The sequence below is a fragment of the Corvus kubaryi genome, unplaced genomic scaffold (genome assembly GCF_017639235.1).
Source record: "Corvus kubaryi isolate FWS band 111438036 unplaced genomic scaffold, C.kubaryi_AGA036_p1.0 37284, whole genome shotgun sequence".
Taxonomy (NCBI): domain Eukaryota; kingdom Metazoa; phylum Chordata; class Aves; order Passeriformes; family Corvidae; genus Corvus; species Corvus kubaryi.
The window spans coordinates 286,948-308,096 of record NW_024581088.1 but is presented as its reverse complement, the minus strand read 5'-3'; the positions used below and the strand labels follow the sequence as shown (position 1 = coordinate 308,096).

At 57.6% G+C, this 21,149-nt stretch overlaps 2 protein-coding genes across 2 annotated transcripts; one reads left to right on the top strand and one right to left on the bottom strand.

Moving 5' to 3' along the window:
• Window positions 1-20: 20 nt before the first annotated feature.
• Window positions 21-12,670, top strand: POM121 (POM121 transmembrane nucleoporin). Its single transcript, XM_042025820.1, has 12 exons — window positions 21-292; window positions 557-721; window positions 2,850-2,930; window positions 3,231-3,402; window positions 4,350-4,441; window positions 5,208-5,278; window positions 5,988-6,112; window positions 6,513-6,615; window positions 6,888-7,058; window positions 7,374-9,134; window positions 9,974-10,102; window positions 10,315-12,670. Exons 1-12 carry the CDS (start codon window positions 21-23, stop codon window positions 10,407-10,409), a joined length of 3,237 nt encoding a protein of 1,078 aa, XP_041881754.1. The 3' UTR covers window positions 10,410-12,670.
• Window positions 12,671-12,894: 224 nt separating this feature from the next.
• On the bottom strand, window positions 12,895-16,255 carry NSUN5 (NOP2/Sun RNA methyltransferase 5). Its single transcript, XM_042025829.1, has 10 exons — window positions 16,128-16,255; window positions 15,886-16,008; window positions 15,601-15,775; window positions 15,414-15,522; window positions 15,008-15,146; window positions 14,518-14,633; window positions 14,005-14,183; window positions 13,720-13,924; window positions 13,495-13,647; window positions 12,895-13,344 (listed from the first exon to the last, which is right to left on the bottom strand). Exons 1-10 carry the CDS (start codon window positions 16,218-16,220, stop codon window positions 13,239-13,241), a joined length of 1,398 nt encoding a protein of 465 aa, XP_041881763.1. The 5' UTR covers window positions 16,221-16,255; the 3' UTR covers window positions 12,895-13,238.
• Window positions 16,256-21,149: the final 4,894 nt, after the last annotated feature.

The following is a 21,149-nucleotide window of genomic DNA, read 5'->3' as shown; positions in this document are numbered from 1 at the left end:
CCCGGGTAAGCGAGGGGAAGATGGGGGTAGGGCGCGCGGGGAAGCTCCAGATCGCGTCGGAGGTGTTGACCGCGCTCTGTCCCCGCAGGGCTCCGCGCTGCCGGCCGCAGGCCCCGCGCCGCCGGTACCCGCTGCCTCAGACCCGGCCGGCCGTGCCGCTGTGCTTGTCCGCCGCCCGGTGGGAGGGCGGCTCGCCCCGCAGCGCGCCTTGGGCCCGCCGCGCCTGCCCGCTCCGCAGCCCCGTCACCGTGAGAATCGCCCCGCCGGCCGTCGGCATCACCCGCTCCCCGGCGTGAGTATGGGGAAGACCGGGACACACCTGGGAGAGCCCGGTTATCAGCCACGGTGGGGACCAGGACACACCGGCGGTAGCCCTCAGCCGGTGTGCTGTGTCCGGGATCAACATCCCATCCCGAGTGCTACCATGTGGCTGGGAGGATGGTGCTGTCCAAACCTCCGGGAAGGGCTGCGTGGGAGAGCCGTGTCCGCGCTTCTGTGGGGGGATCAGACCGGGGAGCCCAGCCTGCTTCACACCTCACTCTGCTCTGTTCCGCAGTCTGGAGCAGCTGGTCTCGCCTCCGGCTTTCCCGGCCACCAGCAGCCCTGACCCATGTGCGAAGGAGACTGTGCTGAATGCCATCAGGGAGAGCAGGAAAAGGGCTGTGGAGGAAGAGGAGGAAGAGGACCAGACTTTTGGGAATGATCAGGAGAGCAAGAGAAGGTAAAAAGGCAGCAATTTAAGTTGCAGCCAGTGCGTTGGGAAGGTCACAAATGGGATTCTTGCTTCAAAGGTGATGAATGGGATGTGTCCCAGAGCGTGCCAGGCCCCATGAGACTTGGAGTCAGGGCTGGAAAAGTACTGTGAGAAGTGAACTGTGGAGAGGAAGCACACCCCATCCATCACCCGGCCCTTGGTGCTGCATCCAAAAGTCCTCCAAGGTTTTGAGGTCAAAGGAATGTGGTTTAGGTGTGGGTCCAGTGTGTTCCCCTGCCTGGCTGGGATGTGTTGTGGGAAGTGGCTTCTCACGGAGGCTTGTAGACTGGGAAAGCATGGTGGGAAGTGTTGGTATCTGCCGTGGGCTCCGTCCTTCCGTCAGCCCTGGGCTCCCAGGAGAGACGGGATTACCGGGTGGAAGCATTGCATTTGGAGAGCTCCGTGCGCTTCCCTTGGGAGCTGATCTAGCAGAAGGAGGTGAAACAAAAGAGTAAACGAGGCACTGCTGCATTTGTTACTCAAGGCCAGCAACTTCCATCCCTGCTTTCAGAGGAGGGAGAGTGCTGTGTTTTCGCCAGTGTTCTAGGAAGGACAAGGAGTAAATCCTGAGAGCCATGGTCTGCCAAAGCCTTTTCAACTACCCAGGCACAGCACTGCCTTGCCATCCCATCCTCCTGTTTTTCATAGAATCATAGGATGATTTGGGTTGGAAGGGACCTTAAAGCTCATCCAATGAGCTACCCCTTATCGTGGAAAGGGACACTCTTCACTACACCAGGTTGCACCAAGCCCTGTCCAGCCTGGCCTTGAACACTTCCAGGGATGAGGTAGCCACAGGTTTTCTGGGCAACCTGTGCCAGGTCCTCACCACTCTGAGGGAAGAATTTATTCTGTATATCCAATCTAAATTACTGTGCTTTCACTTTGCAGCCTTTCCCCCTTGTCCTATCACTGCACTTCTTGATGCAGTGCCTCTCCAGCTTTCTTGCAGGCTCCTCCAGATCCTGAAAGGCTGCTGAGATCTCCACACAACCTTCTTCAGGCTGAACAGCCCCTGATGTCTCAGCCTGTTTCCATAGGGAAGGTGCTCCAGTCCCCTTACCAAATTTGTAGCTCTCTTCTGGACTTGCTCCAACAGTTGCTTCATCCTTCCTAGTTGTGGCCATGGAGGCTGTTCCATCTGGGCTGGGCTGGGGAGCTGAGACAATGCTTGGGCAGTGCCTGGGGCATTGTCCTGCACCAGTGCTCCTGGAGGTGACCCAGGGAGCAGAGCAGGGTAAAGCAGAGCACACCATCCTCCTCCAGCACTGAGTTCCTGTCTCTGAACACTTGGCTCACTGGATCTGAGCCCCACAAGAGCCAATCAGGGTGACAACAGAATGGGTACACAGACAGGATCAGCTCAGGGTATTATTCCTTAAACTTTTTTTAATGTGGCAATACACAGCTCTGCCACAAAAGCCAGTTTTGAAGTCATTGATGTCTGGCAAGTGCGAGGAATGCTTGTAGGTAGAAAATTCCGTGTACTTGGTGGACAGAAAGGAGCTGTGTCAGCTGGAGAGTGTGGAATCGCCTGTGCCTTGGGGTCAGCATGCTCTGGGCTTGAGGGGAGCTCCTGACCAAGTGACAGGGCTGTCCTACACCTCCAGCTCCATTTCACAGCAGGGAACACAACATGTCTTCTGTGATTTTGACACTTCAGATCCTCATGAAATCATAGTGGGAAGGGGAGTTCAGTTTTTGACTTGAACCGTCCAGGACACTGGTTAGGAAGAGCTCGGAGGTGGGAGTTTCAGAGCTCAGGTCTGTTCAGAAGGACTCAGCAGCTCATTTCTGGAAGTATTTTGGCCTATAGTAATGGATTTAAGCAAAGATTTGTGTTTTTTTTCTTACACCAAACTACTGTGCCCAGGAGGCAGCTGGGGGAGTTCCTGGTGTTTGGGGTGAGAGTCAGTGAGGACAGGCCCACAGAGAAAATCTGCAGCAGGGTGTAGATGGGGGAAAGCTCTGTCCTAGGCATTTTGTGCTAGGAAAAAAAACAAGATTTGATCTCTCTCTGGGTGCTCAGCCTGCCTTTCCCCAGGCTGGAAGAGCCTTCCACGCTGTCATAGGCTTTCACCCTCTCTTTCCACAGGCGCCACGACAGCAGTGGAAGTGGGCAGTCAGCGTTTGAGCCACTGGTAGCCAATGGTGCCCCTGCCTCTCTCATACCCAAGTAAGTGCCCAATGGGCCAAAAGCAGCTCCTGGGACAGGAGGGAGAAAATGTCTGTGGGATCTGGAAAAGGGGGTTTGGATTTTGCTTGCAGAGCCTGGCTTTGGGGCAGAGCAAGAGAGGCTGTGGTTGTGCCCTTCAGTTTGTCACCCTGTGACAGCAGGGCTGTGCTGCTGCTGAGGGTCGTTTCTAAGCCCTGTGCTGTAAGAAGGAGCAAGATTGCCTTCCTCCACCTGCCCTGCATGGAAGGGACTGGTGGGCAGGAGCGGTGAGGGGCAAATCAGACCTTCATCCCCCTCCAGGCCGGGCTCTCTGAAGAGGGGCCTCATCTCACACTGCCCCGATGACTGCTCCAACAAGAGGTCTCGCACCTCCTCCATGAGTTCCCTCAACAACACCTATGCTGGTGGGATCCCCAGCTCCATCCGCAACGCCATTGCCAGCTCCTACAGCTCCAGCCGGGGCCTCGCACAGGTAGGGACACAGTAGCTTGACATTCTTTTGGGATCACCCATGTAATCCCAGCTCTGGGCTCGTGAGGAGACTGGTGTGGCTGGAGGCCTAGACCCAGTGTGGCTCAGGCTGGCAGTCTCACCACCCTGGGGATCAGGTGGGCTGTGGGCCATGGGCCAAGCAGCAATTATGTGGTTTTTGGCGGAATCTCAGGCTGAGCTGTACTGCTGCTTTTACACCAAACCAAGAACACGACTGTTTTCCCCTCCCTCCTCCTCCTTGCCCAGTCTGCTAGACTGGATAGATCCAGGTAAAGGAAAAAAAAAAATGGTTTTGCTGTGCTGACATCCTTTCAGCTGGAGTCAGCAGTGTGGGAGCCGTGTGTTCCCACTCTGACCCAGATGCCAGCTGCTGGCTATGATGGAGCACTGCTTGTGGCCTGGCTGGGCTTGCAGACATGCAAGGGACACATAGACATGGCCAGTGGAGCTCTGTCTGTGTCGGGAAAGGTTTGCTCCAGGCGGTGAGAGGGAGGGGTTTGCTGGGGCTGCAGAGAGTCTGACCCTTGCGTTGGGATCCATGTGCTTTGAATTCCTGGCAAGGAGGTGCTGGCTCCCGCCAGAGCAGCCCTACACACAAGGGTGTCCAAAGCAGCTGGGTGGCCTCTGCCTGTGTCACATGAAGGCTGGCCCAGCAGTGTCCTCCCTCCCTGTGCTCAGCCAGGGCTGTAAAGGCCCTGGAGGCTGCTTGTTCCCCATGTGGATTCAGCTTGGGGTGGCCAGACTTTGTGCTCCCTAAAATGCGGAGGGGAGATAAGTGGTGGTGAAGCAGGAGAGGCTCTCAGCTCATTGGGCTCAATAGCTATGGCCCTAGGCAATGGGGCTTAGTGTGAGTGAGCAGGGAGGAGAGGGGCTGTGCTCTCTGCCAGCCCCACGCCAAGTTACTGCTGGTATCTCTCTGCGTTCCAGCTGTGGAAGAGAAGTGGTGTGAGCGTCTCCCCACTGTCCAGCCCAGCGTCCTCCCGCCCCCAGACACCGGAGTGGCCTCTCAAGAAAGCCAGGTAACCAGCCAGTCACCTGGTGAGTGCCTGCTCACTGATGGCCAGCCGGCAAGAGAGCAGTCCTTCCCAGCCATCCTAGCATGCAAGTCCCACTTTCCACTGGAGCTGGGACAGTCCAGGCCCCTCTCCCAGACATAACGATCAGGAGACCCACTTGTGTCGATTGGTCTCCCGGCCACCTTGTCATGCTGTGGCACGTCCAAGCTGTGCCACCCCTGGCCCGCTCCCAGGCCGGGTCAGAGACTTACGGGCACAGGTTGCAGCAGTGGCGATGGTGCCTCGTGGCATTGGCATGGCCTGAGTTGCTGGTTGCTGGATCATTGGGAAGAGACAGGCCCTGATTTTTGCCATCTCAAAGTCAAATCACAGTATTTGTATTTTAATGCCTGCCTTGGAGCACAGCCTGTGTTCTCCTCTTTGCCAAGTCAGAGAGGCCTGAGCTTATGTCAGAACTAAAACTGATACAACCACCTTGGTGGGCCCAACCTGTGAGGGGCAGTGACTCCCATCTGAGGACCCCAGCTACTCTCCTGAGGCTGACTCGTCTTGCGGAGGGTGCACAGGCTCAGCCAAGCTGAGTCTGGAGCAGGAAGCAACTCCTCTGCCTGGAGCTGGGCAAAGCTTTTGTCCTGAGATCTGTTCACAGGAGGCAAATAAACACACCAGGGATCCTCGTGCAAGTCTTCAGCATGTTCAGTCTCATCCTGCTCCTTGGGGACAGGGCTGAGCCCAGGGTTGGCCCTAACTGTCTCTCCTGCTTACACAGGGAAGAAGAGTCACTTCGTTCCAATGCTTCCACCCCAGTGAAGTCAGACAAGGAGCTGCAGACAGAGAAAGGTAAGTGTAGGTGTGCCCCGACACTGCACCCAGGTTGGATGGGTTACCAGTGCAAGCAAGAGAGCAGGACAGGAGGTAGCTGAGGTCTGCAGTGGGAATGGTTTGAGAGATCACCTGGAAACTTGGCATGTGCTGCTCCCAAGGCAGTGGCACTTCTGCTGGCCTCAGTGACTGCTCTAGTGGGATTTCCAAGTGATAAGGGGATGCTGACAGTGTTGGGGTGCTAGCAGATGCCTGGGAGGTGGCTTGCAAGGGGGAACTCCAGCTCCCAGCCCAGCACGGGTCAGGTGTCAGCCTTAGTCCACAACCTGCTGTGGCATGAATAGCACCCTGACCAAATTCCAGTCTGAGCTTATTCCAATGCTTCCTCAGCTAAAATGGAGAGGAAATCCTCTGTGCCCGTGGCAGGTGGGCCCCCATGATAGGGTACCAGCTGTGGCATGTGATTTGGGTAGGCAGTGTGTTGGCACCATCCATGGAGCTGGGAGGGGGCCACTGCCCCACAGAGCCCCGCCAGCCTCTTGTCACAGACCTCCTGGATGTGGAACTGCTCTTCAGGGCATCACAACCTTGTCCTCAGCTTCAAGCTGTGCCCCTGGCTCTGCCCTCTGAGCGGGGCCACCCAGAGTGGGGCCAGAAGGGACAACCCTGTCACTACAACCAAACACCTCTCTGCCCAGAGCTTGGCCTAACTTGTCTCCTTCTATAGTGGTGGAGTCACCAGTGTGGAAGAAGCAGAATTCCCTGAGCCCACCATCCGCATCGGGGAGCAGTGGGAAGCGCAAGCGGAAGATCCCGTTGCTATCGTCTCTTCGTGGGGACCAGCTGGTGCTGGTACGTCGCTGTCTCACAGCCCCTCTGGCCCCGCTCTGGCAATAGAATGTGCTCACTGCAATTTCTGCAGGGCTGGGGGCACACTGACCTGCCTGCCCTCAGGAAGGAGGCCCCGTCCTTGGCCGAGTGGGAAGTGACGCTCTCCCCAGCCCCAGTGTCTGGTGGGCTGTGCGTGGTTGTGCTGCCTGCTGCCGGACCAGGTAATGGCCTGGGGAAGGCTTGCCATGCCCTCAGTGCCACGCCGGGGGCCCACCAGAGTTGGGGACCGGAGCTCCGCGGTAGCTGCGGCAGGACCACCTGCTTCACAGGGCTCGCCACGGCCAGTCGCCAGCACACCTTCAGAGAGGCTCTGCCTGCTTCCCTGGGAAGGAGCTAAGCTGCTGCTGCTCTCTCTTGGCAGCCCCCGCCGCCTCAGCTGGGCTACTCCATCACCTCAGAGGACCTGGATGCAGAGAAGAAGGCAGTGCTGCAGTGGTTCAACAGTGTCTTGGAGGATAAGGCTGGTAAGGATGGGCTGGGATTGTGGAGGGGTAGGAACAAGCCCAGGTCTGGCAGGCCAGCATGGGCCAAGGAAGCTCCTGGGCCAGTGGTGCCTCGGGTCTGGGGGTGCTCTTGATGCCTTCCAGCTGAGGAGATCTCATGCCACGTGGTGCTGGGTGAGGTTCCCCAGGGCTGTAGGGTGTAGGTGCAGTTTCCCTGCCTGCTGGGAAGCTCTGCTAAGGGTTTGTTCATCACAGCCACTTGTGAGTCCTTATATCTTGCTGTTTCCCTGTAGATGCAGTTCCCAGCACCACTGCAGAGACAGTGCCTGTGTCCAAGCCGCTGGCGTTTGCTGTGACCTCCCCTGGGCCCATGCCTGCCTCCACAGCTCCTGCCCCAGCCAGCTCCTCACTCCTGGACAGCCTGAAGAAGATGCAGAGCAGCCAGGCTGTATCCACAGCATCAGGTGAGGAGGAGGGGGAGAATTGGCACAGTGTAACGCCAGCAGAGTTGGGCAGGTGCAGTGGGAACTCCTCGTTACCTCTGCTTGAGGCAGCTGACAAAACCCTCTGCTGGCAGCAGAGCTGGCAGGCAGGGCTTGAGGGGACACCTTTGGGAATGCTGAGCCCCTGGTCCTGCTGGAGGCTTATGGTAAGCATGGAGGTTTGGGTGTGGTGGGTGCTGCTCCGGGAGCCTTTGCAGCAGTGGGTGGGTACCTGGCAGAAGGGTGAGCTGCTGAAGGTGCCCCCTTGTCCGTAAATAAGCTCTCTCCCCTTTCCAGACTCCACTGGAGCTGTGGCAGCATCCCAACCACCTCCATCAGCTGCACAGCCACCTGCTCCTGCTGTGTCATTGGAGTCGAGCTCTCTGCCTGCCATCTCTGCTGACACCAAGCCCATGCCTGTGTTGAGCACACCTGCCCCCAGTGCCCCCCCTGCCCTGGCGGTGCAACCCCCCAGCAGCCTGGGCCCTCCTGTGTTCACCGACCTGGGCCAGACCCCCAGCAAGCCTCCCTCCTTCCCAAAGCCAAGCATCCTGTTTGGGATGCTGAACACCCCTCCAGCCAGCCAGCCAGCAGTGACCGTGGCCACTGCCGCGCCCACCACAGCCACTGCCACACTCACTGCATCCACTGCTGTGCCCACCACAGCCACTGCTGTGCCCACCCCCCCCACTGCCATGCCCACCACAACCCCCATCTTCAAACCCATCTTCGGTGCTGTGCCGAAGAGTGAGAGCCCAGCAGCCTGCACGGCTGTCACCTCCACTACAGCCACCGTGTCTGCAAGCTCGGGCCCTGCCTCGACGTCCTCCACATCCTCCATATTCAAGCCGATCTTTGGTAGCATCACTGCCGCTTCATCTCCAGCGAAAGTTTCTCCTTTCGCCTTCAAACCCGTGGCACAGCCAGCCTCAGAGCCACCAACTGCCTCCACAGCTACTCTGGCAGGATTCACGGGTCTTCCCAACGTCATCTTCACCACTGCAGCTACAACAGCCACCACCCAGAGTTCCTCCACAGATGCCACCATTAAACCTGTCTTCAGCTTCGGACTGAACCCGCCTGCCTCCACTGGCCCTGCTGCCAGTGTGACTCTCACCACTGCCACCTCCACCAGCACAACACAGCCTTTCCTGTTCGGGGGCCTGGCCAGCTCTGCTCCCAGCACGGAAACCAGCTTTGCCACCCCAGGGCCTGTGTTCCAGTTCGGGAAGGCGCCTCCAGCCACAGTCACTGCCACCACCAGTGTCCCAGGAGGCCCTGCCTTTGGCCAGGTACCTTCAAACTCAACAGTTGCTGCCACCACTGTGGGCTTTAGCATATTTGGGAGCACTACACTGACCTCCTCGGCCCCAGCCACCACAGCTCAAGCGCCACTGACATTTGGCTCCTCCGTTTCAGCTTTTGGCAGCTCTTTCAGTGCCAGTGCAAAGCCACCGCCACCGTACCCCAGCACTGGGAGCCAGCTCACCTTCAGTACTGGGGCTGCTGACAGCCAGGTGCCCGCCAGCAAGCCTGCTGCTGGCCCCATCAGCTTCACCCCCCAGTTCAGTTTTGGAGCCCCCCCGGCACAGTCAGTGGCTCAGCCAGCATTTGGCAGTGGTGCCCAGCCAGCCTTCGGCACCACCAGTGCCCAGGGCTCCTTCGGCACCAGCAGCACCCAGGCAGCGTTTGGGACCACCACCTCGGTGTTCTCTTTTGGAACAGCCACCTCCACCACATCCAGCTTTGGTTCCACCACCCAGACCACAAGCAGCAGCACCGGTGCCGCCGTCTTTGGCACCACCCCATCTCCATTCACCTTCGGGGCCACCACCCAGTCGGGCCCCTCCACCAGCGCCTTTGGGATGGGTACGCCGGGCCTCAGCAGCGGGTCCCCGGCCGTGGCCTTCAGCTTTGGGGCTGGGCAGAGCGGGGCAGCCCCAGCAGCAGCGCCGTTCGGCTCATCTCTGCCACAGAGCGCGCTGGGAGCGCAGGGCCAGAGCACGCCCTTCGCCTTCACCATGACCAGCACTCCCAACAGCAAGCCTGCATTTGGAGGTGAGTCGTCATGGATGGGTCATGTTGGAAGGGACCTTAAAGATCATGTTGTTCCATCCCCCTGCCATGGGCACAGACACCTTTCACTATGCCAGGTTGCTCAGGGCCCTGTCCAGCCTGGCCTTGAACATTTCCAGGATGGGGGTGGGGGCAAACAAGCCATCTTGGGCGTCTCGAGTTGGGCAGTAGTAGTCCTGATGGACCTTGCCAAGCTCCTGGGGTCCACAGTCCTGGTGAGGCCAGTGCCCCTGTTATGCAGAGCTGAGCCTTGCCATACAAAGGGAAGACACTCCCATCACTGCCTGTCAGGATCCTGGCTGTCTGGGGAGGGGAATCCCTAAACTCTGTTCATTGGCCCCTGCAAAGGCACCAGCATCCCAGCTCTGCCCATCCAAGTGTCCTGCAGGAGCCAAAATCATTCCAGTCCTTAACAGCTGCCTGGAATGCCTTGGTGAGCTGGAATGCTGCCAGCCAATGGCTGCCATCACTTCGTGCTTGCTCTCAGGGTTTCCCTAACACTTCAGATCCTCACTGGATATTCCCAGCTCCCACAGAACTGAAACCCACACAGTGAGCAACTCCTTGATCTAGAAAGGCCAAGGTCTTTGTTCCTCCCTGGCAAATCCTTCTGTGCAGCCCTGCTGTTGGGAGAGCCCAGGGATTATCCAAAGTGTAACTTACGCATTAAAAGGGCTTTTCAGGAGCAGAGGCTGGTCCTGGGGGATGGACTGTGGTGCTTCAGCCCCCAGATGGCATGCTGTGCCTCTTCTGGGTGCCACTGACTCCCAAAGGCTTTCTCCTTTGCCAACCCTGGCTCACAGTGACCTGTTGCTTTCCAGGAGCTCCTGTGCCCACCTTTGGGCAGAGCACACCTGTCCCAGGAGCCGTGGGCAGTGGAAGCAGCACCATTTCCTTCAGGACACCCAGCACTCCTGCCTCGAGCTTCGGAGGAGTCGGCACTTCCTTTGGTAAGGAGGGAGTTGGTGCTCCAGCCTTGGGGAGCTCATGGGTCCTGGTGTCCCCGCGGGCTGGGGACAGAGGTAGGGCCAGGTGTGCTCTGGGAGATGGCTCAGGTGGTACCTGCTGGACTCTGGGGGATGCCAAGCCTTCCGTTCCTCCCAGGGTGAGGATCACGCTGATCCCAAAGCTACAGAGACCTGAGCAACCTTTCTGCTTCCAGGTTCATCCACCCCCACCTTCTCCATCGGGGCAGGATCCAAGATGGGCACTCGCCAACGGCTTCAGGCACGGAGGCAGCACACCCGCAAAAAGTAACCCTGGTGCTGCTGGGCTCCGCTGGCCCACGTGTGGGGGGTTCTGGGCTGGAGCTGCCCCCGTGGTGGGACCAGGCCTCATCCCCTGACACCCACCGGAGACCGTGCTGGGACGGGATAAACCAAACTCTTGTTACTTGAACAGTTCCAGAGCCAAGGCTGGACAAATCTCTGTACATATCCGCAATGTTCTTTTCCTCAGTTTATTTTGCCATGTTTAATAATGTGTAAATTTCTCCCCATTTGCTTCTTCTAGCTGTTCCCGTGCCCCTCCCCAGCCCTCAGCCAGCCCCATGGCTGTGTCCCACTCAGAGCCTGACTGGTGACATGCTGGGGTTCTGAGCTGCTGTCAGACACCATCTTCACCAGGTCCCAAAATCTTTCCCATTGTTCATCCCATGGCCTGGTGAACACAGTTCCATCCCCACAACCAGGGCTGGTTCCAGCCTGGCACTGTTTCGGTGCCACAGGTGACTGACATGGGTGCAGCTATAGGTGACACTCCTCGCTGGGGCCTAATGTCCTGTTACCTCCAGCTGAGGACATGCCATAGCCCGGGACCTGGGCTGGAGGCACGGGGTGAGGATGGGGGTCCCCCCACCCCTGTCCCATTCCCGCTGCTCCATGGGGCTGTGGGCTGCCCCCACCCTGCTCCCCCGTTCTGCTTTATCTGTGCTCCTGTTCCTGCACTCACTGAATCGAGTTTGGAGGAAGAGCTGAACCGTGTGTGTGGCGGCATGTTGGTTATGCCGGATTTGCTGTTTGGAGTTTCTTTTTTGGGGGGCACCAGTCCTTGGGGGGAGATGTGCCCCGGCTAATTGGGTGTTGACAGTAGCATCACTGCGTGGCTGCTCGTGCTGGGGAGTTGTCCCTTCTGTGTCGTTACTGGAAGGCAGCTAGGACAGGGGGTTCCAACCTTGGCAGTCTCTCCACTCCCTTTCCCTCTCTCCTAGGACCTCTTCCCCACTTCAGGGGGATCTGGAATTGCTCACACAAGGAGTCCAGAGCAGATGCATTCTCCCCCCTATCCCAAATCCAAGTTGTTTTTCATTTCTTAGCTCATCTCTATCCCTGTGGGTTTTACTAGCTCCTAGGAACTGTGGTGCTGCCTCCCCTGTCCCCATCCAGCCAGGAGTGGGAATCTCACCCTTCCCTGCCTTGGAGCTTCTGTGGAAAGAGACTGCCAGAGCTGGGGGTCACCAAAGAGCCACCCCCTGCCCTGCCCCAGGTGAGGGATGGGCACTCCGTTCCCAGGAGTGCTTTGCTGCCGGGTTTTTACTCTCCGAGCCGTGTGAGTGTGTGTGTCTGCTGAGGTCTAAATTAAAAAAAAAAAAAGCAAGAAAAAAAAAACCAAAAAAAATCACAAATATTTAAACATTTTTTAATGAAATAAAAATTTATTTTTATATTTAAGCTAAATTGCCTTCAAATTCCTTCAAGCTTGGTTCAGTGAAGTTGCCAGTCCCGCAGCTGTTAGTGTTTAGCTGTTCCCACCCTGGCTGTGCCTGCGGGAATGCACTGTGCTGGGAAACGCAGCTGCATCCTGCAGGCTCTGCCATGCTCCCCCCTGCTGTACATCATCCCCTTCCTCTTAAATGTGACGTATGTGGATGTGACTAAACCTTTTTTGTTTGTTTTTATTTTTTAATTATTTCTCTGAGGGTGAGGAGCAGGAGCTCTCACATTACGGTGCTGAGTGCCAGGATCGAGGCATCTCTCCCAGCAGGATGGGCTCTGTGTGGCACAGAGGGGACACAGCCCCATAGTAAGGGGACATTAAGGACCTGCAGGTGCTGGTGAGGATGTTCCATCACCCACCAGCATGGCTGAGGGTGCAGTGGGCCGAGAGCAGCCAGGCTGGGAAAATGTGTCTTTGGTGTTGGAAGAAGCAGATGGGAAGGGGCTAGTGCCTGCCAAACTGACCCTGGGCCAGGAGAGCACCCACTCCCCATCCTTGAGGTGCCAGGGTTTGGCCAGGTCAGCTCTGATGAGATGGGGATGAGCTGGGACAAGGCTGAGGGCACCCTGGCTCTGGATGCTGCCCCAGGTAGTCCTACATACCCGTGAGGAGCCAGGCTGTCCCTTCCCTGCCACACAGGCCCTGCTGGGAGAGCCCCTTGTGCTTGGGGGGAGGCTGCGTTTTAACTGACTTGAAGACTTGGATCATTCCTGGTGTGGCTGATGAGGATTTTAGTGTGAATGTGCAATTTTTGTTTCCTTGCTTCTTATGTCCCTGGTTTAAAATAAAATTACTGTGTTCACGTGGCTGTGCCCGTGTGCGATTCCTGGGGCTGGGATTCCCAGGGTGCTAGTGGGGTTCAGGTCCAGCACCCTCTGGCTCGTGTGTCCTTGCTCCCCCAATTCAAAGACAGATGCACGGACAGGATTAGTAGTAGTAGTATTTCACTTTTTTGCCCCCACTTTGCCTCTACTATGAGCAGTAGCAATTTCAGGGCAGGACTGCACAAACACCCTGGAAAAGACAGTGAAGAGAAATAAACTTTTAATCTGCTTCATCCCTACAGTGAAATGTTTTTTCAAAGCTCCACATCAGGCTCGGGGATGGAATTTTTTGGGGGGGAAACATGATACTCCACCCTTAATCCAGCTGGAGGACCCCAGCCCTGCAGGGTGTGGAGCAGGGGTTGGCTGCAAGGGGCAGCCATGGCTGAGCAGTTGCCCCTTCCAGGCTGGTCCCAGTGTTGGCACTCAGTCCCCGGTGTTACAGAATTCTCACTATGACTACAGCTGGCACATAGCTTGACTTGTGTTCAGGCCAGTGTGTGTTCCCCACAGCCCCAGCTGTGAAGGGGTCTGTCCAGAAAATGTTTCACTCTTTCACCCGCTGCTTTTTCTTTTTCCTCTTCTTGGGAGCTGCTCCTGGCTCCATTCCCTCTCCTGGCTGTGGGTTCTCCTTGGCTACTGCAGGCAGGGAGCTGTGGACAAGAGCAAACTGAGCCACACTCACCAGTGCCCTCTGTTCCCACAGCCACGTCCCCTCACACCCTCCCCTGGGTGCCTGGAGCCCTGACCTTGGCAATGGGGCCCCCCAGAAGTAGCTGGAGTCCCCCACAGCCCCCTCTCACCTGGGAGCAGCAGCCCCTTCCCTGCACCGCTCCAGCACAGCCACGAAGAAGCCATGGGTGAAGGTCTCTGCAGGGGAAGCACGGAGGCAGCTCTCTGCTCCAGAGAAGGCAGCGAGTCCTCGGCAGGGCCAGGATGGGAAGGCAGTCACCAGCCTGCAGCATGGAAAAGGGGTCAGCACCAAACCCTGCCCCTACAGCCCCCCAAGTTCCCTGAGCCAGACCCACCTGAAGGCCGAGCCCCACTCCTGCAGCACAGCCTGCACCACATCCTCGTTCTCCTCCTGGTGTAGAGAGCAGGTGGAGTAGACCAGGCGCTGGAGAGCTGGAAAGCTCAGGGCATGGTTCAGGGCCCGGCGCTGGAAGCCAGCCAGTGCCTGCAAGCGTTCAGCACTCGGGGCCGCTTCCTGCCCCAGCCCCCGGGTCACCATCCCTGCAGGACAGGAGCTGTCACCTGGGGTCTGCACACCCACAGCCCAGCTTCAGGTGAGCAGCTGGAGCCTAACACATTACCTGAGCCACTGCAGGATGGGTCGAGAAGGATGTGGGTCACCCTGCTGTATTTGGGGTCTCTGGGGTCCACAGTCAGGAAGTCCTGCTGGGCCAGCTGGCAGCCAGTGACCCCTGCCCGTGTCAGCAGCGTGTTCATGGTGGCCACGCGCTTGGGGTCCACATCAAAGGCAAAGATCTGTCTGAAGGCAGAGCCCAGCGCCCAAAAGAGACTGTGAACAGACCACCTGGCCCCCAGGAACACTCAAATACTGGGCAGGCAGACCTTGAGAGCTGCCTCCCCTCTGGCAGGGGTATGGAATAGGGCCAGGGCCGGGAGGCTGGGAGTGAACCCCTACATGACTTCATGTCCCCTCAGGTCCTTCCAGTGGCCCAGCACTGTCAGAGCCACCAGCTCACCTGAGTTGGTGACAGGCTGCAGCTCTTCCTGCCACCTTCTTGTGCTCTCTGTGGGCTCAGGGGGACCAGGGCCACCTCCCCCCTTCCCTCCACCCCTGCACACAGCCCTGCCCTCACCCCTTGTTCTTCAGGATGGCAGCCAGGTGGCTTGTCTTGTTTCCAGGGGCAGCACAGGCATCGATGACGTGGGAACCGGCAGCAGGGCCAAGGAGGAAGGCAGGGAGGCAGCTGGCCTGCAAGAGAGCAAAGACCATCAAAGGGGTGGGCAGAAACACCTGGCCCCTCCTCGGACATGGCTGATGCTGTGGGGTCACAGGGACCACCATGACACAGGGCCAAGGCCACCACCACCCTCCACCAACAGCCTTGCCCAACCCACAGTCCCCTGCTCCTCCCAGCTGCTGGTCCCCAGCTCCCACAGGGGGTTTTATACCCCAGGATTTCATCCTGAACCTTCAAACTATGGAAGCAAAGCCTCAGGGGAGTCCCACAGTTTCTGCTTAGACTTAAATGCTGCAGCAAGTTGAGCCATTGTGGAAGGAGCTCACCCTTCCACCTGTCGGTAGTTTTCCTGCCCTTGCAATTTCCTGCTCCCCAGTTCCCTCACCTTGTCCTGCAGAATTATGTGTCCTGAAGTATACAGCAAGTTGTCATGGAGGTCTGTCTGCGCAGGGAAAACCAACAGCTCCGGGAGATGAAGATCCAACAAGAATTTTTTTCCGGAGAGGGCCTTCAGCTCCTCCACACTGCCCATGAGACATAAGGAGCATGAATACAAAGTCTTAATCCCAGTGCCTACAGCAGAGCCCAGGCTGAGAACCCCCTTCATCCCACAGCTCCTCTCCAGCTCCAGGCAGCACCCAGAGAGGCAGCATCTAAGAATGGGGGGTGATTGAGACCCCAGCCCAACCACCCTGAGCACCAAGTTCAGCAATCCTTCAACCCACCAGACCTCATCCCATGCCACTTGCTGACATCCCAGGAAAGGCAGCATAGCAGAAAGAAATACTCACCTGGCTGCCTTGCCCAGGTAGGTGTATCCCTGGCGCTTGAAGAAGTCGATCACATCGTCCACACAAGTCTTCAGGGTGTTGACCCGGACGTAGCGTGGGACCTGGGAGGCTACAGGCGCTGGACAGGTCAGACGCGGCCCTCCACTGCTCCCAGCACAGGGTGCCCACCCAGCCCGAGCCCACTCACCTGCGGGGCTTACCGCCTGCTCCGGGGCCAGCAGGTCCTCGTTGCGGCTCACCTTGTGCCGCACCTTCATGCGGGCCAGCTCGGCCTCCAGCCGCGCCCGGTGCCGCCGGGCCAGCGCCTTCCACCGGCCCCCGCACTTGAGCCCCTTGCCGAAGAGCAGGTCATACACCAGGACCTGAGGGGAGGGGACGACGTGAGCCCGGCCCCGCCGCTCCAGGACACCGCGGCTTCAGGGTACCGCGAATCCCGGACACCGCGGCCCAGGGATTACGCGACTCCCCGTACCTTCGCCAGCTGCGGCGGCAGCTTCTTCTCGGCCTGCAGCAGCGCGGCTCCATCCAGCAGCTTCTCCAGCACCGAGGCGTAGCGGAGGGTCTCGGACACCAGCGCGTACAGCTGCCGGACGTGCTGCGGAGCAGGCAGCGGTGAGCGCCTCCGGGCCTGCGCCGGGCTCCAGGGCTCCCCCGCACCCTCCCGAATGGGATTCCCCCCCGGCCGCCCCGCACCCCCGTCCCCTCCGGGCGCACCGGGAAGCCGCTGTTGTACACGAGGCTCTTGAGGCCGCCCTCGCCGCGCTCCAGCCCCGCCAGCACCGCGGCCGCCGCGCTGTACAGCGCCATGTGCGCCCCGCGCCGCTTCCGCCGGGGCCTCCGGGGCCACAGGGGGCGAGCGCGGCCCCGCTCCGGGGTCGCTGCCCGGGGAGCGGGCCGAGGGCACGAAGCGGGGCGGGCGCCGTGCGGGCGCTGCTGGGCGGGCAGCGCCGGCGGAAGGACCCGCGTCACCCTGGCTACACCATCATCGCAGTGACCCCGGCCAACCCAGTCACCCCGGTCACCCCGGTGATCCCAGCCACCTTGGTCACTCTGGCCACCCCATCATCACAATGACCTCGCCCACTCTGGTCACCCCGGCCAGCCAGTGACCCCGGTCACCCCCATCATCCTGGGCACCCCATGATCAGTGACCTTGTCCAGCCCAGTGACACCAGCTACCCCCATCACCCTGTTCATCCTGGTGATCCCAGCCACCCTGACCAGCCAGTCACCCTGGCCATCCCAGCCACCTCCATCACCCCAGTGACCCTGGTCACCGACTCCGGTCACCACCCTGGACACCCCATCCGGTCCCTGCATGTGGAAGCACGCTGACGTTACTACTGGTTGCTAGACCTTGTGATACCCTGTGGGTGATGGGTTGGTGGGGATTTACTGTGGACTTTGGTGGTGTTTATGCTGAACTCAAACAAAGCAAAGGATGCCCAGCCCTGGAAAGAGGGCTCTGCTCCAGGAAAGGGATCTGCTCTGGGAAAGAGGGATTTGCTCTGGGAAGCTCAGAGCTGTCCATGGAGGGCAAAGGATACCCCAGGACAGCCACCATAAGGCAGTATCCCAGCCACCTGGACATGGCTTTGAAACTGTCCCAGCACTGTCTGGTGTGAAGGATCAGTCACTCCAGCACGACCAGCTCCAGGGACACCTGGATCCAGGGACAGACAAGAGCTGCTTTGCAGTGTCTGAAGGGTTAGCAGTGGGTGCTGAGGATCAGTCATCTTGTACCTGAACAATCAAAGGGTGTAAGAATCTCATCCTAGTGACAGGATCTGAGGGAATGGCTGGAGCTCTGTCACTGTCAGAGAAGGTTTAGGTTGGTATCAGTAAAAGGTTCTTCCCACAGAGGGTGGTGGGGCACTGCCCAGGCTCCCCAGGGAATGGTCACAGCCCCAAGGCTGCCAGAGCTCCAAGAGTGTTTGTACAACACTCTCAGGCACAAGGTGGGATTGTTGGGGTGTCTGTGCAGGGCCAGGAGTTGGACTCGATGATCCGTGTAGGTCCCTTCCAGCTCAGGATATTACATTGATTCTACAATACTTGAACCCATGGAAAGGCATGATCAGGAGCCCCAGCTTGGCGGGGATGCAGGAACAAACATTTACCTTGGTGGTGCTGTATTTTATGCCCTGGCCTCTGGTCGGCACAGGCTGGTTGTGCATTTTGGTGACAGGACCAAGGAGCAGGTCCCTGGTGACCCTTTGCAGTTTGCAGGAGCCACTGGAGAGGCACTGCTGGGCTGTGTGCAGAGTGGCTGAGCCCCTCAGGTGCCCTGCTCCCCTCAGCCCATGGCCCTGGGCAGTGTCCCCCCCTAGCAGGCTGGGCACACAGTCCCCCATGCGGGCACACAGTCCCCCATGCTGGCTCACAGCCCTGGGCAGCTGGAAAGACCAGGACTGACCTGCTGCCTGCACACAGCTCTTCAGCTGCTTTTTGTGCTCCCATTTCCCCCTTCAGCAGCCCCTCATCCTGCAGAGCACCATGGTTGCCCACTCAGCTCCGGCTGTGCTCGTAGTCTCAGAGAGGGTCCCTGTCTCAGCCAGCAACCAGCCCATCCACCTCAAGCTCTGTTTGGAAGGATGTGCCACAAAGAGCCTGAACACTCATGGCTCACCCTGTTCAGGCATACAGACCTTTCCAGGGGGACATCCAGGCAGGTAAGCTGTGTTTCAGACTGGGGATGGGGATGCTGAGGTCAAGGCTGACATTTTATGCTCTTGGAGGAGAGGGAAAGGACTCTCCTGTACTGATGGAGCTTGTTGTGCAGCACCACAGCTTCCATGGGAGGACAACTCTGCCACAGCCTTAACTGAGACAAGCTGAGAGAACTGAGGCTGTTCAGTCTGGAGAAGAGAAAGTTCCAGTATCTGAAAGGGGCTACAAGGAAGCTGGAGAAGGACTTTTCATCAGGAACTGGATAGATCAAGGGGAAATGGGTTCAAACTGAAAAAGGGAAAATTTTAGTTAGATATATGGAAGAGATTTTTCCCTGTGAGGGTGAAAAGGCCTTGGCACAGGTTGCCCAGAGAAGCTGTGGCTGCCATCCCTAGAAGTTTCCAAGGCCAGGTTGGATGGAGCTTGAAGCAACCTGGTCTAGTGGAAGGTGTCCCTGCCAATGGCAGGGGGTTGGAATGAAATGATCTTTAAGGTCCTTTCCAAGCCAAACCATTCCATGATTCTATGCCTGTGCATCTGTGGGATGCATTGGGCAGGACTCTGAGGTGAGCTCTGCCCTTGCCCTGGCTCCACAGCACCTCAATGACACAGGCCAGCACAATGCTGGGTGCCAGGGGGCTGCAGGCCCTGGCTTGGCAGCACACAGAGCACAGGATCTGCCCCTCCAGCACCCTGGGGAGGGACAGCCTGCAGTGCTGGCAGGACGAGTGCCCACACTGCAGCATCAGTTGCTTCTTGAACACGTCCAGGCAGACGGGACAGACCAGCTGCTCTTCCAGCTTGTTGATGTTTGTCTTCTGAGCCATCCTGCCACCTTCCCACATGGATCTGGGCTGGGAAACACTGGTGGGAGATCAGTCCTGCTCCAAGATCAAGATTGGCAGTGCAGACAGCTGCAAACCCATCATTAAAACTCCAAACAAAGTCTGAGATGATGATTTTAACCCATAATGGGTTTGTGGCTACACCTGGCCCACACCTGGTCATGTGTCCTGGATCTGCCCAAGGTGTCAGCAGTCACCCCCAAGCTGTTCCCACCTGGGCCCAGGCAGGGATGTCAGACTGCAGTGGAGTCTTGCCTGTGTGCCAGGGCTCAGACGCAGCCAGGAGGGATTTTCTGCTGAAAAATCCCAGTCTTGACCCTGTATGAATTCCCACCGATCTCTTTGGGGTTATCTCAGCCCATGGACATCCTCAGAAGGACTGGCATCACCCAAGTGATGCATCTAAGCAAAAAGCAGAAGGAAAACACAAAAAGCACATTTATCTTGGAGGTGGAGGGCGATGCTGGATTTGGGAAGCTGAGGCACAGCTCACCCCCTTGAAACTTGTTTCCATATTCCATGCTTTGGGCCAGCACCGTCAAAAGATGTGAGCTGAAATCCCAGCCTCTCCCATCAGCCCCAGGGAGCACAGGGCAGCGTGTTCCAAGCTGTAAGGCTCAGGCAGCACTGCCTTCCCTGCTGTTCGCAGTGGGACAGAACTGCCAGATTCCTGGGCAAGTCACACACATGGCCTGGAGTTGAAGAAAACAAACCTGAAGCCAGGGACTTGGTTATTTCCCCAGGGAAAGGGGAGGCTGTGACCAGAGCTGGGCTGGTGTGGCGCATTGCTGTGGGGGGAACCAAGGGAAGCTCAAGTGTCCACCAGATATCCCAGGACCCCAAGCAGAGGGACCAGCCTCAGGGGCTCCCTGTGCTCACAGGAAACACCTCCCAGACACCCAAATAATACCCGACCACTCAGGTGGCCTGCACGGATTTCTCTGGCTCTGCTTCTCCCAGTGCATGGATCCGACGGGCTTTCCTCGGCTTCTCCTGGCCAAGCTGATGTGACCCGGTCAGACAAGGCAGCTCATCCTCAGGATGGGGACCCCAGCAGCTCTCCTCCTGCAGCCTCAGCCCTGCCAGGATGTTCCCACTCCCAGGGAGACCCAGGCAGGCTCTTGTCCCCCTCTCCTGTCCCTACATGCCCAGGAAGGGCTGCGTGGACCCACGTGTGGGCACACACAGCACATGACTGGGCAGGACCGAGAGAAGAGCCGGCCGTGTTTGCCTCCCGCAGCAGCCAGGGTCCCCAAATCCCCGTGGGACTTCCCTTATCCCCACTGCAACAGAGGGAATGTTCTCACCAAAGCACTTTGTTATCAGCTAAGTTTAAGATAACTTGACCTTAAGACATTGTTATCAACTAAGCTAACTTTGCTATTAACTATGTAATTTTTTTTTTGGTCAAACCAGTGTTTTTCTGTTGTCTGGTGAAAACCTTTTATGCCTTTGGAAAAAAAACCAGAAGGAAACCAAGCATTGCTCTTACTGTGTGGGGCAAGGCACAAGGAATTATTTTGTCTGATTGTGAAAAAATATAGTTTCTCATATAATAACTCCTGGTTCATGGATGTGTTTGGCTTATGAGCATCCCTCATATGAATCCCATCATGAGCCCATCCTCTGGCTTCCCTCTCAGCATCTCCTGGGGAGCTGGGGATGGTCCTGGCTTATCCCTGAGGAGTGTCCAATTTAGGGAATGCAGTGAGAGGAGGATTAGCCTGGGGCTCACACCCAGCCTCACAATGAAGGTCTCTGAGACACAGCAAAGCAGAGAATGCAGCACCTTCTCTCCAAAGGGGGGCTGGGGACAGGCTGTGGGGATCCTTCCTTCCCTTCCTTCCTTCCTTCCTTCCTTCCTTCCTTCCTTCCTTCCTTCCTTCCTTCCTTCCTTCCTTCCGAATTCCTTCCTTCCGAATTCCTTCCGAATTCCTTCCTTCCTTCCTAAACTTGGGTATATGTTCTTTTGTGGTGATCTCAAAAAATCTCAAGAATGTGGGTTTCTTCCTGCTTTTATTTTGCATTCTCATTTGTTTTGCATTTATATCATTTCAGTTGCCTGAAGAAAGCTGAACTTTCAAACTTGTTCCAAATCAGTTTGGATTTTTTTGCCTGTGGTGATTTTTTGTTGGTTTGGTTGCTTGCTTTGGGGTTTTCTGTTTGTTTGGCTGGTGGTGGGGGTGGTTTTGCTTTTGCTTTTGTTTGGTTTGGGGTTTTG

Bases quoted from the DNA above. Each gene is read 5' to 3' on its own strand.
- POM121 (XM_042025820.1), top strand. From the start codon at position 21: ATGGGGGTAGGGCGCGCGGGGAAGCTCCAGATCGCGTCGGAGGTGTTG. The intron at 4,442-5,207 runs GTAACCAGCCAG...CTGCTTACACAG, and splicing joins TGGCCTCTCAAGAAAGCCAG to GGAAGAAGAGTCACTTCGTT. The intron at 7,059-7,373 runs GTGAGGAGGAGG...TCCCCTTTCCAG, and splicing joins GGCTGTATCCACAGCATCAG to ACTCCACTGGAGCTGTGGCA.
- NSUN5 (XM_042025829.1), bottom strand. From the start codon at position 16,220: ATGGCGCTGTACAGCGCGGCGGCCGCGGTGCTGGCGGGGCTGGAGCGC. The intron at 15,776-15,885 runs GTACGGGGAGTC...CCCTCCCCTCAG, and splicing joins TGCCGCCGCAGCTGGCGAAG to GTCCTGGTGTATGACCTGCT. The intron at 13,345-13,494 runs GTGAGAGGGGGC...TCTTGTCCACAG, and splicing joins GAAGGGGCTGCTGCTCCCAG to CTCCCTGCCTGCAGTAGCCA.